The 13250-nt window shown below is 34.3% G+C and overlaps 1 protein-coding gene across 2 annotated transcripts in view; it reads left to right on the top strand.

Moving 5' to 3' along the window:
* LOC141340851 (phospholipase D1) overlaps positions 1–13250 on the top strand; it is a 61654-nt gene that overhangs the window by 462 nt on the left and 47942 nt on the right. For both annotated transcript variants that reach the window (XM_073845940.1, XM_073845941.1), the window contains exons 2-13: positions 2456–2624; positions 4457–4587; positions 5266–5411; positions 5711–5828; positions 6752–6817; positions 7535–7593; positions 7682–7774; positions 8224–8376; positions 9538–9687; positions 10512–10595; positions 11113–11194; positions 11351–11461. In XM_073845940.1, coding sequence (XP_073702041.1) covers positions 2480–2624; positions 4457–4587; positions 5266–5411; positions 5711–5828; positions 6752–6817; positions 7535–7593; positions 7682–7774; positions 8224–8376; positions 9538–9687; positions 10512–10595; positions 11113–11194; positions 11351–11461 — 1338 coding nt within the window. In that variant the 5' untranslated portion in view covers positions 2456–2479. The remainder of the gene's footprint in view (positions 1–2455; positions 2625–4456; positions 4588–5265; positions 5412–5710; positions 5829–6751; positions 6818–7534; positions 7594–7681; positions 7775–8223; positions 8377–9537; positions 9688–10511; positions 10596–11112; positions 11195–11350; positions 11462–13250) is intronic.

The following is a 13250-nucleotide window of genomic DNA, read 5'->3' as shown; positions in this document are numbered from 1 at the left end:
CATCTTTCCATTGATGTATAGTTTGTTAGGATAGGACAAATGTTTGGGCGAGATACGACTATTTGAAAATCTGGAATCTGAAGGTGCAAAAAAACAATTACAAAATATCTTCATGGAACATGATCTTTATTTAATATACTTAAGTTAATTTTTGCCCCATACAATGTATTGTTGCCTATTGTTACAAATATACCCGTGCTGCTTGCAACTGGTTTTGTTGTCCAGGGTCACATATTATTTATTAAATATGCTATTTAATATAAATTAATGAACTCTCACATAACGCAGCTGTTTTCATTAACAGTCATAAATGCGTTTCTTGCATTGTTTAGTTGCGGAAATGGTTTGTGGTCCGTGACATTGCGTGATATCCAGCCATTTCCTCACTTTCATGCCATTTGACCCTGACCTTTCCTTTCTTTTATCATTACATGTACCGTCAGATTGCAAAAAAATCAATGTCTGTCACCCTTTCTAGGATCACAAGACATTACAGCCCCATGTTCTTTGATGACTTGTCTGTCACTTTGCATTTGGGCCATTGGCTCTGGAGCCGGTCAGGAGAGAGGGGAGGAGCCCCTCATTAACAGATTTCCCCCTCATATAAATACCAAAGTGCTGCAACCAGCCAACTGATATTAAATCCATATTTCATGCGTTTCGCATATGGGGGCAATTATCAGTGACCGAAAAAAATCAGAACGTGAGGTATTCATGCATATTTAGCAGACAAAACACTGAAATGCAGCTAAATGATTTGAAGGGGTGCCTGTATTATGTAGATGCTTATGGGAACAAATATTTGAAAAAATAAAAATAAAAATAGAGTCAAAGAGAAGAATCAAAACAAGCAAATACCACTAAAATACAATACAATTTTAATTAAAATGTTAAATAAGTCTCTTCTGCTCACCAAGCCTGTATTTATTTGTTCCAAAGTACAGAAAAAACAGTAACATTTTGAAATATTTTTACTATTTAAAATAATTGTTTTATATTTGAATATGTTTTAAAATGTAATTTATTCCTGTGATCAAAGTTCAATTTTGTCACATGATCCTTTAGAAATCATTCTGAAATGCTAAATTTGCTGTTCAAGAATGTATTATCATCATTATTATTATTATTATTATAAATTCTAAAACAGTTGAGTACATTTTTTTCAGGATTCTTTGATGAATAGAAAGATCAAAATTAATCTGAAATAAAAAGCTATTGTAACATTATACGCTATACCATTCAAAAGCTTAGAGTCAGTATATATATGATTTTTTATATGATTTTTTTTGAGAAAGAAATGATAGAAATAAATACTTTTATTAATCAAGGATGCTTCAAATTGATCAAAAGTAATGATAGTGATGTTTATAATGTTACAAAAGATTTCTATTTCAGAGAAATGCTGTTCTTCTGAACTTTCTATTCCTTAAAGGAACACTCCACTTTTTTTGGAAATAGGCTCATTCTCCAACTCCCCCCGAGTTAATAAGTTGAGTTTTACCGTTTTGAAATCCATTCAGCCGTTCTCCTGTTCTGGCGATATCACTTTTAGCATAGCTTAGCATAGATCATTGAATCCTATTAGACCAATAGCATCGTGTTCAAAAATGTCCAACGAGTTTCCATATTTGTTGTATTTAAAACTTGACTCTTCTGTAGTTATATCGTGTACTAAGACCGGTGGAAATGCAAAGCTGCGAGTTTCTAGGCTGATAAAATTAGGAACTACACTCCCATTCCGGCGTAATAGTCAAGGAAGTTTGCTGCCGTAATAAGGCTGAAGCAGGAGCAGTAATACCACGCAGCACATGTGCAAATGCTAAACTAGCTGGGAACTCATTTCTGATAATACTCCGCCTGCTTCGGCCATATAATGGCAGCAAACTTCCTTTACTATTACGCCGGAATGGAAGTGTAGTTCCTAATCTTATCAGCCTAGAAACTCGCAGCTTTGCATTTCCACTGGTCTTAGTACATGATATAACTACAGAAGAGTCAAGTTTTAAATACAACAAATATGGAAACTCGTTGGACATTTTTGAACGTGATGCTATTGGTCTAATAGGATTCAATGATCTATGCTAAGCTACGCTAAAAGTGATATCGCCAGAACAGGAGAACGGCTGAATGGATTTCAAAACGGTAAAAATCAACTTATTAACTCGGGGAGAGTTGGAGAATGAGCCTATTTCCAAAAAAAGTGGAGTGTTCCTTTAAAGAAACCTGAAAATTTTATAATCAGCTCTTTTCAACATAATAAAAATAATAAATGTATTTTGAGCAGCAAATCTGAATATTAGAATGATTTCTGAAGGACCATGTGACTGGAGTAATGATGCTAAAAATTCAGCTTTGAAATCACAGAATTAAATTACATTTTAAAATATATTAACATAAAAAACAGTTATCTTCAATATCCTGTGGTGAAATAATGTTTCTGTCCTTGTTTTTTTAGATGTCGTTAAGACGTTAAGTGAAAATGTCTCTGAGGGGCCGTCAGGGGCCTCCTAAACTGGAGCGTCTGGAGTCAGTAATGAGCCAGTTCTCTGGTAGCTCGGACCAAGACGACCTACAAGACGACCCAGAAGAGCTGGACTTAAGTGGCCATTCTGACCTCTGTGGAGGTAAACTGCACAGTACTGTGTTATCACTTACATTAGTGATCTTATAGGACAGCTGACCTCTCAGCATACTGCTGTACCTACTGTATGTCTGAAGAAGAGTTAGTCAGACGGATCTATATTGGACTTTGAGATGCTGGAGCCGTAGTGCAGTGTCTTTGCACAGCTGATACTGAATACTGACTGCGTTACTGTTAGAAAAATGATCAAACATATTTATCTTAGATTTATGGTAAATATATACTACCAGTCAAAAGTTTTTTTTTTTTTAAAGAAGACTCTTTTGCTCACCAAGTCTGCATTTATTACAGCAAAAACAGTACAGTTTTGAAATATTTTACTATTTAAAATCTTTTTGAATATATTTTAAAATTTAATTTATTCCTGTGATTTCAAAGCTAAATTTTTAGCATAATTAGTCCAGTCGCATTTTAACACTCCAGCCTCAATTCTTCTATTTTGATTTGCTGCTCAAAACAAGAATGTTTATGGCACATTTTTTGTAACATTATTTGTCTTTATCATCACTTTTGATCAATTTAAAGCATTCTTGCTAAATAAAACCATTAATTTCTAGGGAACTTCTTTCCCTCTCAAAAAAAAAAAAAAAACTGACATTTTTAATAGTATAGTGTATAATGTTACAAATAAAAAGCTTTTTATTTCAGATAAATGCTGATCTTTGGATGTTTCTTTTCATTTATTAATCCTAAAAAATGTACTCAACTGTTTTAAATATTGATGATAATAATAATAATAATAATAAATTCTTAAACAGCTTCTTAATAAATAAATTCTTATTCAGTTTCTTAAACAGCAAATCAGCATATTAGAATGATTTCTGAAGGATCATGTGACACTGATCATTATTCTGATGCTGTTTTTAAAATATATTCAAAGAAAAATGTTAATGTTTTTGTTGTACTTTAGATCAAATAAATGCAGTCTTGGTGAGCAAAAGAGACTTCTACAAAAAAAAAAAAAAAAAAAAAAAAAAACCTTTTTAAAAAATCCAAAACTTTTGACTGGTAGTCTAAGTTGATCTAGTAACTGTAAATTAAAATTTGATCCCAAACTGCTGTTCCTTGCTGAATTTAGTGAATTTAGGCTGAATGTATGTTAAATATGCATTCCTAATTTAATAAATTCTGTTTATTGAATTTCAGTGTTTATTTATTGTTTTTGTATTTACTGTATTTAAACGTCACAGATCTTGGTAACAGTGTTGCAAAAATTGCAAACCTCGTATAAAATAAATAGAAAATCCAGCTCATATAATATTTATTTTCACCTCCTGAGGTTGACGATCAATTTTTTGTCCTGAATGTTAAGCACCTCGCTGACCATGTTGAAAAGGATTTCAGGCTCTATTGTGTAGCCTGTTCACAGAAAGTGCAACTTATGCTCACTGCTAAAGCAGTGCATGTTCATTAATATTTCCAGGAACAAACATGTTAATAAAGCACATACTTACTAATATCATTATCTGATGCAGAGCAGATTTAGGCTTGAGAAACTCCAGAGCACACAGCATTCTATGTACACCTCCAGCTGGAGCCTTCAGTCGCTATCCTGCTGACAATCAAATGGAGCCTCTCCATGCCATTACTGCACAACATCAAAAGATGAAAAGCCAAACAAACTATATCTAAAGTAGCAGTACTTTAGATTGCTAAGATGTTATCAACCATTTTAAAATACAAGGCCAACATGAGTCTGAATGATTACCGCACCATCAAGGTGTGTGTCAATGTTTTCTTATTGATCTCACCTGGCTTATGTGATTATCCATAGAGATATGATCACTAACATTTCAATATTATGATTGTTTTCAGAACCAAGGAATATATCCTTTCAAGCAATATACAACTTTCTTCCCTTCAAGTCCCTGGATGGTGTTATATTTCTTGAAGAAGTGCCAATATTGGTACAAGTGACAGAGGTCGAGCGATTCACATCTACAAGGGTAATAATAATTAAAACCCTGGGTATTAAGACTTGTATGGCTTAATATAACATAAACAATGATGCTTACTGAAATATGCAGTAGAAAACCTATGAAAGATTTCCGTTATTTTAAAAATCGTCTTTTACACTTAAGTTGTTCTAAAACAATTTTTAGAACTACAGTATAATGCTGTTTTAGTAACAGGATAATATGATAAAAACAAAATAAAAACAATACTATATAGTATTTTTTATGTTTTATCTATCCATATGCTACCCTGAACCACAAAACCAGTTTTAAGTAGCACGGGTATATTTGTAGGTATAACCAAAAACACATAGAATGGGTCAAAAAAAAAATTATGCCCCAAAAAATCATTAGAATGTTAAGTAAAGATTATGTTCCATTAAACATTTTGTAAATTTTCTACTATAAATATATCAAAACTTACTTTTTATTAGTAATATGCAGTGCTAAGAACTTTGGACAATTTTAATGGTTATTTTCTCAATCTTTAGATTTTTTTTGCACCCTCAGATTCCAAATTTTCAAATAGTTGTATCTTGGCCCAATAATATCTATGAATCTCAATTTCGACCCTTATGGCTGGTTTTGTGGTCACATATGTAACACATGATTAGATATGTGTAAAATCATATTCAATCATTTTTTGTTTCTTGAATGATTCACTCAAAGGTGCTGAATCCCAACCTGTATACTATAGAGTTGAGCCATGGAGATTTCAAGTGGCAAATCAAGCGTCGTTTTAAACACTTCCAGGCACTTCATCAGGAGCTGCTCAAATTCAAGGCCCTCTTAAAAATCCCCCTGCCAAGCCGAATGTAAGCTGTGCTGTACTAATTTTATCTCTGTATGCATACATTCTCTCACAAACACACCACAAGTCTTGAAAACACAATCCGCCCCATTGCTTTTGGTGCCGCTGAGTGTTTTCATTTTTCAGTTGGGTGTACTCAATTTGTCCCAGATGTATTCTCGTTAGCGCCCCTGAACCCTACGAAAAGCTCTTTTTTCAGCCTCACTGCACTGTTACCTCTTAGTTAATCAAATCAGAGGTGCTTTCATGGACACAACCCAAATCTTGTCAAATATTGACAGTCAGATTTCCTCTTTTTGACAGTCACTCAGTCAAAAGGAGGTCATTCAAACGCCGTAAACTGTTTCATGGAGAACACATCCCAACATTACCACGAAGACCTGATGCCCTTGTCAAGGAGGAGCAGCTCATCAGCAGAAAAGTTACAGCTTTTATTTTCAGTTCATTTTTTATTGCTATACCTTATATATAAAATACTGTGTAAAGAGTAAAAGTTGACTTCAGAAATGTGGCTTTATTTGATTTATGCTAAAATTACACTACCAGTCAAAAGTTTTTTACAGTAGAAGAGACATTTCTCTTCTACTCACCAAGCTTGCATTTATCTGATCCAAAATACAGCAAAAGCAGGAATATTACTTTTTTTACTATTTAAAATGACTGCTTTCTATATGAATATATTTTAAAATGTAATTTATTCCAGTGATCAAAGCTACATTTTCAGCATGGTCACATGATCCTTCGGAAATCATTCTAATATGCTCATTTTGCCATTCATGAAGCATTTTTTATTATCATCATTATTTAAAACAGTTGAGTACAATTGTTTTTTAGGATTCTTGCATTTATCTTAAATTAAAAGCTTTTGTAACATTATACACTATACCATTCAAAAGCTTATTATAGAAAGGTAATTATAGAAATTCACATTTTTATTTAGCAAGGATGCTTTAAATTGATCAAAAGACGTTCAAAGAAACCTGAAAAACGTATACTCAACTGTTTTCAACATAATAGTGATAATAAAAGTTTTTGCGCAGCAAATCTGAACATTAGAATGATTTCTGAAGGATCATGTGACTGAAGTAATGATGCTAAAAATTCAGCTTTGAAAATACTAATAAATTACATTTTAAATATATGTTCAAATAGAAAACAGCTATTTTAAATAGTAAAATATTTCAAAATTGTAATGTTTTTGCTGTTCTTTAGATCAAATAAATGCAGTCTTGGTGAGCATAAGAGACTTAAAAAAAACCTTAAAAAATCTTACTGTTCAAAAACCTGTAGTGTATATTTAAACTTGTTTATTTCAGTGTTTCAGTTATCTTTTTGTTCTAACAGCTGCAACTTGAGGACTATCTGAGGAATTTATTGAAAAGGCCTTTATACAGGACACATCCTGCAACGGTAAGTCACAGCTCAAACATTTTTCCTTGTCTATACCCTTACAAAAAGTACTGTTGCAGTACCATGTGATGGTAATATAAAGCATCAATGAATGGTGTTATCATCATGCTACCATGCCCAAAATAGCATAATACTATGGTGCTTTCTGTTAGTGTATATTGAGAACATAATGACTGTATAACCAATTTTTATTCACAAATTTCACTAATATAATCTATCTGTGCAGTACTATCGTCTAGCAATAGCCCTAGTGTTAAAAAAAAAGAATTGTTCAGTTGCCATTGTGTCACATGATGGCAGAATGTAGGTTCTGGAAGGAACTCTACCTGCTGTGTCCCCACTCATTAAAACAGGCTCTTTTGTAGAGAAAGCCTCTGAGAGGTGATTCCAGACTTAGCTTAGTGCTTCACAGGCTAATTCTCTGACAGTCACATAATTAGCATTCGTTTGCAGGGCTAATTAAAGAGTACCTGTACCCGGAAACATTCGCCCCCTGCCTCAGTTTTCACCTCACACTTTCCTGGCTAATTATTATCGTAGAACTGGACTGTACAAAGCAGATGCCAATTTGTGCTTCGTTGTAGTCACCATAACTAAAATGTTTCAAAGAACCATGCAAAGAACTTAAATAATGATATTTTTGAAGTAACTGGTGAGAGGTTTATTTGCCATAAAACTGGGTTGAGGCTGTTTGACGCTAATTGAATTTAATTTCAGCTTGAATTTCTGGAAGTGAGTCAAATCTCATTTATTCAGGATCTCGGACCCAAAGGAATGTAAGCATGTACATAGTAACATGGAATACAATAAAAAGTCCTGGGCTTGATTTATATTTGTTCATTTGTTTGTTCATTTGCCTTCAAGTGAAGGTCTGATCTTTAAGAAATCAGGAGGAAACACATTCCCTGTCTGTTACTGTTGTGGATCCAACAGCGTTTGTTACCGGTGGTCTAAAAGGTGAGAGCTGTTTTTTTTATTCTTCATATTTGTTCACATTGAGGACCTAATCTTTCTGAGAAAAACACTTCAATCAGTAGTGCGTGATCTTTGTCTCATGGTTTCACAAGTAAGAACACCAAGCCCTGAAATGAATATTGGTGAATAACAGATGCTGATGTTGAACTATCTTCATCTGTACGGACAGGAGTGTTATTGTTTTTTCTTTGACAAGCAGCTACAGTAACATTACACTTACACAATTCACATGGCTCTTAAAAGCAAACACTGAAAGATTCAGGCCCAATTGAATTTTGCTCCTCGGATTGCGGCCTTGCTGAGCCTTTGGGTCGTGGCATGTCTTCTTTTTCGGTTGTTTACTTATTTAGGTTATTATGATGTTTTCCCACAGCTGATAGAATGGCTCTCCCTTGTTTCAGCTCTCATGTTGTGACTGCTTCATGTTTCAGATGGTTGGTGGTAAAAGACTCCTTTGTTCTCTACATGAGGCCAGAGGATGGCCAAGTAGGCACCGTGATTCTATACGATAAGGGATTTCACATTAAAATAGGGACCCTGGAGACCGGAGTCAGACATGGAGTCACGATTGAGAATCTATGCAGGCAGGTGGAGAAAAATGTGTTTTATATTTCAGCTATTTCATCATGCAATAATTGCTATTGAACATGGTTTCAAAGCTTTATATACATATACATGGATATGCATGGATATATATATGGATATGCATCAGTGGTGTTCTGAAATAAGAAGTCTTCAAAGTTTATTTATTTTATTTTTTTATCAAATGTAAATTCATGTCCAAGTCATATTTTCTTAGTTAAATAAACATTACTTACAGTATCAGAAAAAGAATTTAACAAATCAGTTTTTTAGATTGCAATCAATATTCTATTTATTAAGGTCATATGAATCTCATCAAGTTTTTTTACATTGCAAGCATTTTACATTGACTAAAATAATAACTCAGTTGGCAGTAACAATTTAAACAATGTATTTTGTATAATTATGTTCATCTATTCTTTTTAATAGTTCAATTTTAACTCTCTGAATCATCATTCATCAAAGCTCGATAAATATTGGTCACATACACAGAGATTTACAGTGGTGGCCAAAATTATTAGAACACTCGTTTTTTTCACCAGCTAAAAAACGAAACAAATTGAGACAGACTAAATCCAGAAGAACATCTCCAAGATGCTTTAAGAGACCTACTTTCAAAGCAACCTGAAAAACTATGCGCAAGTGCCCCTAGAACAAAAGTTGCTTTGAATGCAAAGGATGGTCACACGAATTGTTGATTGAATTTAGTTAATAGAAGTTAATTCATAAAGAAATTTATTTATGACATTATTTTTGACAGCATCCTCATTTTTCAAGCATAAGTGCCTAAAATTTTTAACTGTACTGTAGCTTTGTAGGTAGGTTCCTTGAAGCATCTTGGAGATGTTTCCACAGTTCTTCTGGATTTAGTCTCTGTGTGGAGGACTGGCTGTTGTCAGACTCCTTGTGCTAAGAAAACTTCCACAGATCACGTTTTCATGCCTTTTTAAGTCTTGTTTTGATGTCTGTGTATTCTCAGTATTCTCTAGAAATAAGTCTTGTCTTAAAACTCTAAGATAATAGTAAGTTAAACATATCAGTCTTGATTAAAAGGACGTTTAGATTTTTACTGTAAAACAAGACAAAAATACATTGTTTTGAATTTTTTTGTATTGTTTGCAATGACAAAAACAAGTATTCATCAAAATTTTTGTTTTGGACAGGGCGCTTACTATCAAGTGCTCCACATATAGGCAGGCTCGTTGGTGGGGACACTCCATAGATGAGTTTTCTCAAATGTTTGGGCAGGACTTTCTGAGGGAAAACCGCCATGGGTCTTTCACACCTGTTAGAGAAAAGACTACATCAAAATGGTAAGAAATTATGCTGTCACACTAATTATTAAAAGGGACAACAGATGCATATTTTCCACAAGTTGGTATGATTTTTTAGGGTCTTCATGAAACATCTATAACGTACTTTGGTTAAAATTCCTCAACTGTTGTGTAAAACCACTCTTTTTACCTTGTCAAAAACAGGTCTGTTCACAGTGACTAGTTTTGGTGCATGCCTCTTTAAATGAAAATGAGTTACTGCTCACCCCATCCCTCTCATCCATTGTTTGTGTATTCGGAGATCAGTTACCATCAAAAACAAAACAAATCCACTGTGTCCTCTGTCAGGAAAAATTGAAGACTCATGTTCACTTTTACATCAAACTACAAAACACTTGCATTTCTTAAAAGACATTGCTACAGCTGCTCAGGCAAGGAGAAATATGCTAATACAGGAATTTAAAACGGCTTGATAATTGACTATTTAGGTTTTTTGGGGATTAAAAGAAAGGAGTGAATGAATTTGTAGTGAATGAATTTGCATTGTTGTAGGGAGGTTGTGTCCTCACACTGCGAATATGCAAACATCATGTACAAGTGAATTTGGCATCTGATGACCCCTTTAAAATAATTTATGATAGTCCAATTAAAACTATAGAAGACATGTTTCATTCTTTCTAAATATATTGTACAATATTTTCAGTTTAAAGTATTACAGTAATCACAGAAGTTCAGCTAGTCCCTCATTTTTTTGTTCTTTTTGTGTCGACATGTGAGCAACACTTTCCAGAACATTTTCTCTTAATCTCTGTGAAGCACCCTGACACCGTTCTTAAATGAAGCTCCCTGTGCTCCTTTTGAAGGTTTGTCAACGCAGCTGGATACTTTGATGCCATAGCTGATGCCCTGGAAGGAGCAAAGGAGGAAATCTTCATCACAGCCTGGTGGTACAGATTAGAATCAGCTTCAATTACTCCCCACGTACCTAGTTTTTACAGTTCTGTGAGCGCTTATGTGCACCTTTTAATGCTCCATGTTTTGTACCATTTGCTTAAAGATAGACTGAGGTGTTTTATAAAAGGAGGAGAATACATATTTTGTAGTACTGTGGTTTCATTGGCTAATCTTTTTAACAATATCTACTGAGCCAAACAAATATAACATTTTGAAGGAATAGTTTATTAAAAATGAACTAACTAGTAATGTTTCTGTCATTATTTACTCACCCTGTTGTTCTAAACTGTATGACTTTCTTTTTGTGGAGGAGAATTTTGAACTTCTTTAAAAATGTACCTTTTGTGCTTGATAGAATAAAGAAAGGCATACATGTTTTGACCAACAGGCTGAATAAATTGTGACAAAAATCCAATTTTGGGTGAACTATCCCTTTAATATAACAGAAATAAAAAATGAAAGATATATAGAGGTTGTCAAAGCATTGATTGGTTTTGATATGGCCCTCAGGTTAAGCCCAGAAATCTTTCTCAAACGACCGGTTGTAGACGGGAACATGTGGAGATTAGACCATGTCCTCAAGCGGAAAGCAGTGAGTCTGAACACCTGCTCATATCTGGACTTCAGCCAGTTTAATTTTACTTCTCACTCATCCATATATGATGTTGCACCTCACAGTTCACCCAGTTCTCTTTGGTTTTCCCAGTCCAAAAGTTGTTTAACCACATTTTGTCTTTTGTCAACTCAGCAACAAGGAGTAAAGATATTTGTCCTGCTCTACAAAGAAGTCGAGGTAGTGATGGGTCTCAATAGCGAATACACGAAGAAAACCCTGATGGGACTTCACCCTAACATCAGGGTGAGTCGATCAGTATCTCAAACATTGTCAAAAGCAGAATCTCACCCAGAAATGACAATATTACAGAGGGGACCCGTCTGTTCAAATCAGCTTCCTACTCTTATGTCTACACACATCTCTCCAAGAACTAAGGTTCAATCAAAACAAATCATAGAAAGCACAAGAGTACCCAGCGTGCCCACTACCTCCGGTCACAGGAATAGCATGTTACTTAGATCATGTTTGGACATATCCAAAATTCTCGGTAGTAGAATGAGGGGATTGTTGTGTTGGGAACCCTACGGATTGTGTTTGGAGATGGTCAGGTTCTTCCTTGCCGACCGGCTCCATAAGAGCCTGAGGCGGCAAGTCTGCTTTCTCCCCTGGTGCCACAGAGCTTCTATGGCACCATAGCGCTGCGGTATTCATCACCGTAGAACCCCAGGCCAGTGCGTGATTGACGTGCCGTCACATTATCTTATTGGAGCGCTGGTTGAGTCTAGGCAGAGGAGTGACACTGGGAAGTGGCTTGGGATCCACACCCCAAGGATGTGTGCGGTGAAGCAGCTGGGTGGAGGTATTCCTGGGCCCTGCTGGTGTAGAAACACCTGCCAGGGGCGGCGTCCTCCGGAGGCTTCGCTAAAGCTGGTGGAGACACAGCTGTTTCGCACAAAGGTTGACACCATCTACATTGTGGCGTTATTTTTGGCTGAGGGCCCGCTGTATTTCTTCAGCTGATATTTGGTCAATTGACAAAAGATTTTATCAAATTGGGTCTTGTAAAGTCTATGTAAGGGAAGGATTGATTACATTATAGATCTATAGAACTTTCAGGCTGTCCTGTTTAATATATGTTCTGTTTGTATATTGTATATTTTGGCACATGTGGGTATTTCATGTACTGTTCAGAAATTTGGGGTCTGTATGATTTTTAAAATTATCTCTTTTGCTCATTTATTAGTCTGCATTTATTAGATCAAAAATACAGTTAAAAATTTAAATATTATTTCAATTTAAAAATACTATTTTCTATTTTAATATATTTTAAAATGTAATTTATTCCTTTGATGACAAAGCAGCCATTACTCCAGTCTTCAGTGTCACACGATCCTTCATTGTAATATATGCTTAATAGTTAGAGTATACAGAAACATTGACAAACATGTCTTGTTATTAACAGTTATAGAAAGTTCAAAAGTACCCATCTTGGTAACACTTTATAATAACTATCCGTTATAACTAGTTAATAGATCATTAATAAACTGTTAGTTAATGATTTATAAATGACTTGTTAAATAACAGTTAATAATTTGTTATATATTTATAACTGTGCCTTATAGATGGCCAATAGATAACTTACAAACTGTTAGTTAACAAGTTATAAATGACTTGTTAACTGTATTTTAATGATTTATAACTATACCAAATAAATTAGTAATAGATCATGAACAAGCTGTTAGTAAATTACTTACTAAAGACTTGTTAAGTATCAGTTAATAGTTTATATATGTTATTGGGACGTTATTCTAAAGTTGCAACTATTCTTCATTTATGAACTGTTAGTAAATGAGGAATAGTTGCAACTTTAGAATAACGTCCCAATAACATACATAAGCTAATAACTAACACTTAACTAATATATTAACTCACACTTTACAGATCAGTTGTTCATAGTTTGCTAACCATCTACTAATACCAGTGAAACTTTGTAGAACAGCAAATGGATGGAACAAGTTCAAGCTTAAGAAATTTGATGTGATATTTAAAATATAAATTTTTTGTACCTCAACCTTGTTCCACCCATAGGCTT

Source organism: Garra rufa, chromosome 8 (genome assembly GCF_049309525.1).
Source record: "Garra rufa chromosome 8, GarRuf1.0, whole genome shotgun sequence".
Classification (NCBI taxonomy): domain Eukaryota; kingdom Metazoa; phylum Chordata; class Actinopteri; order Cypriniformes; family Cyprinidae; genus Garra; species Garra rufa.
This window is presented reverse-complemented; position numbering and strand designations above follow the sequence as displayed.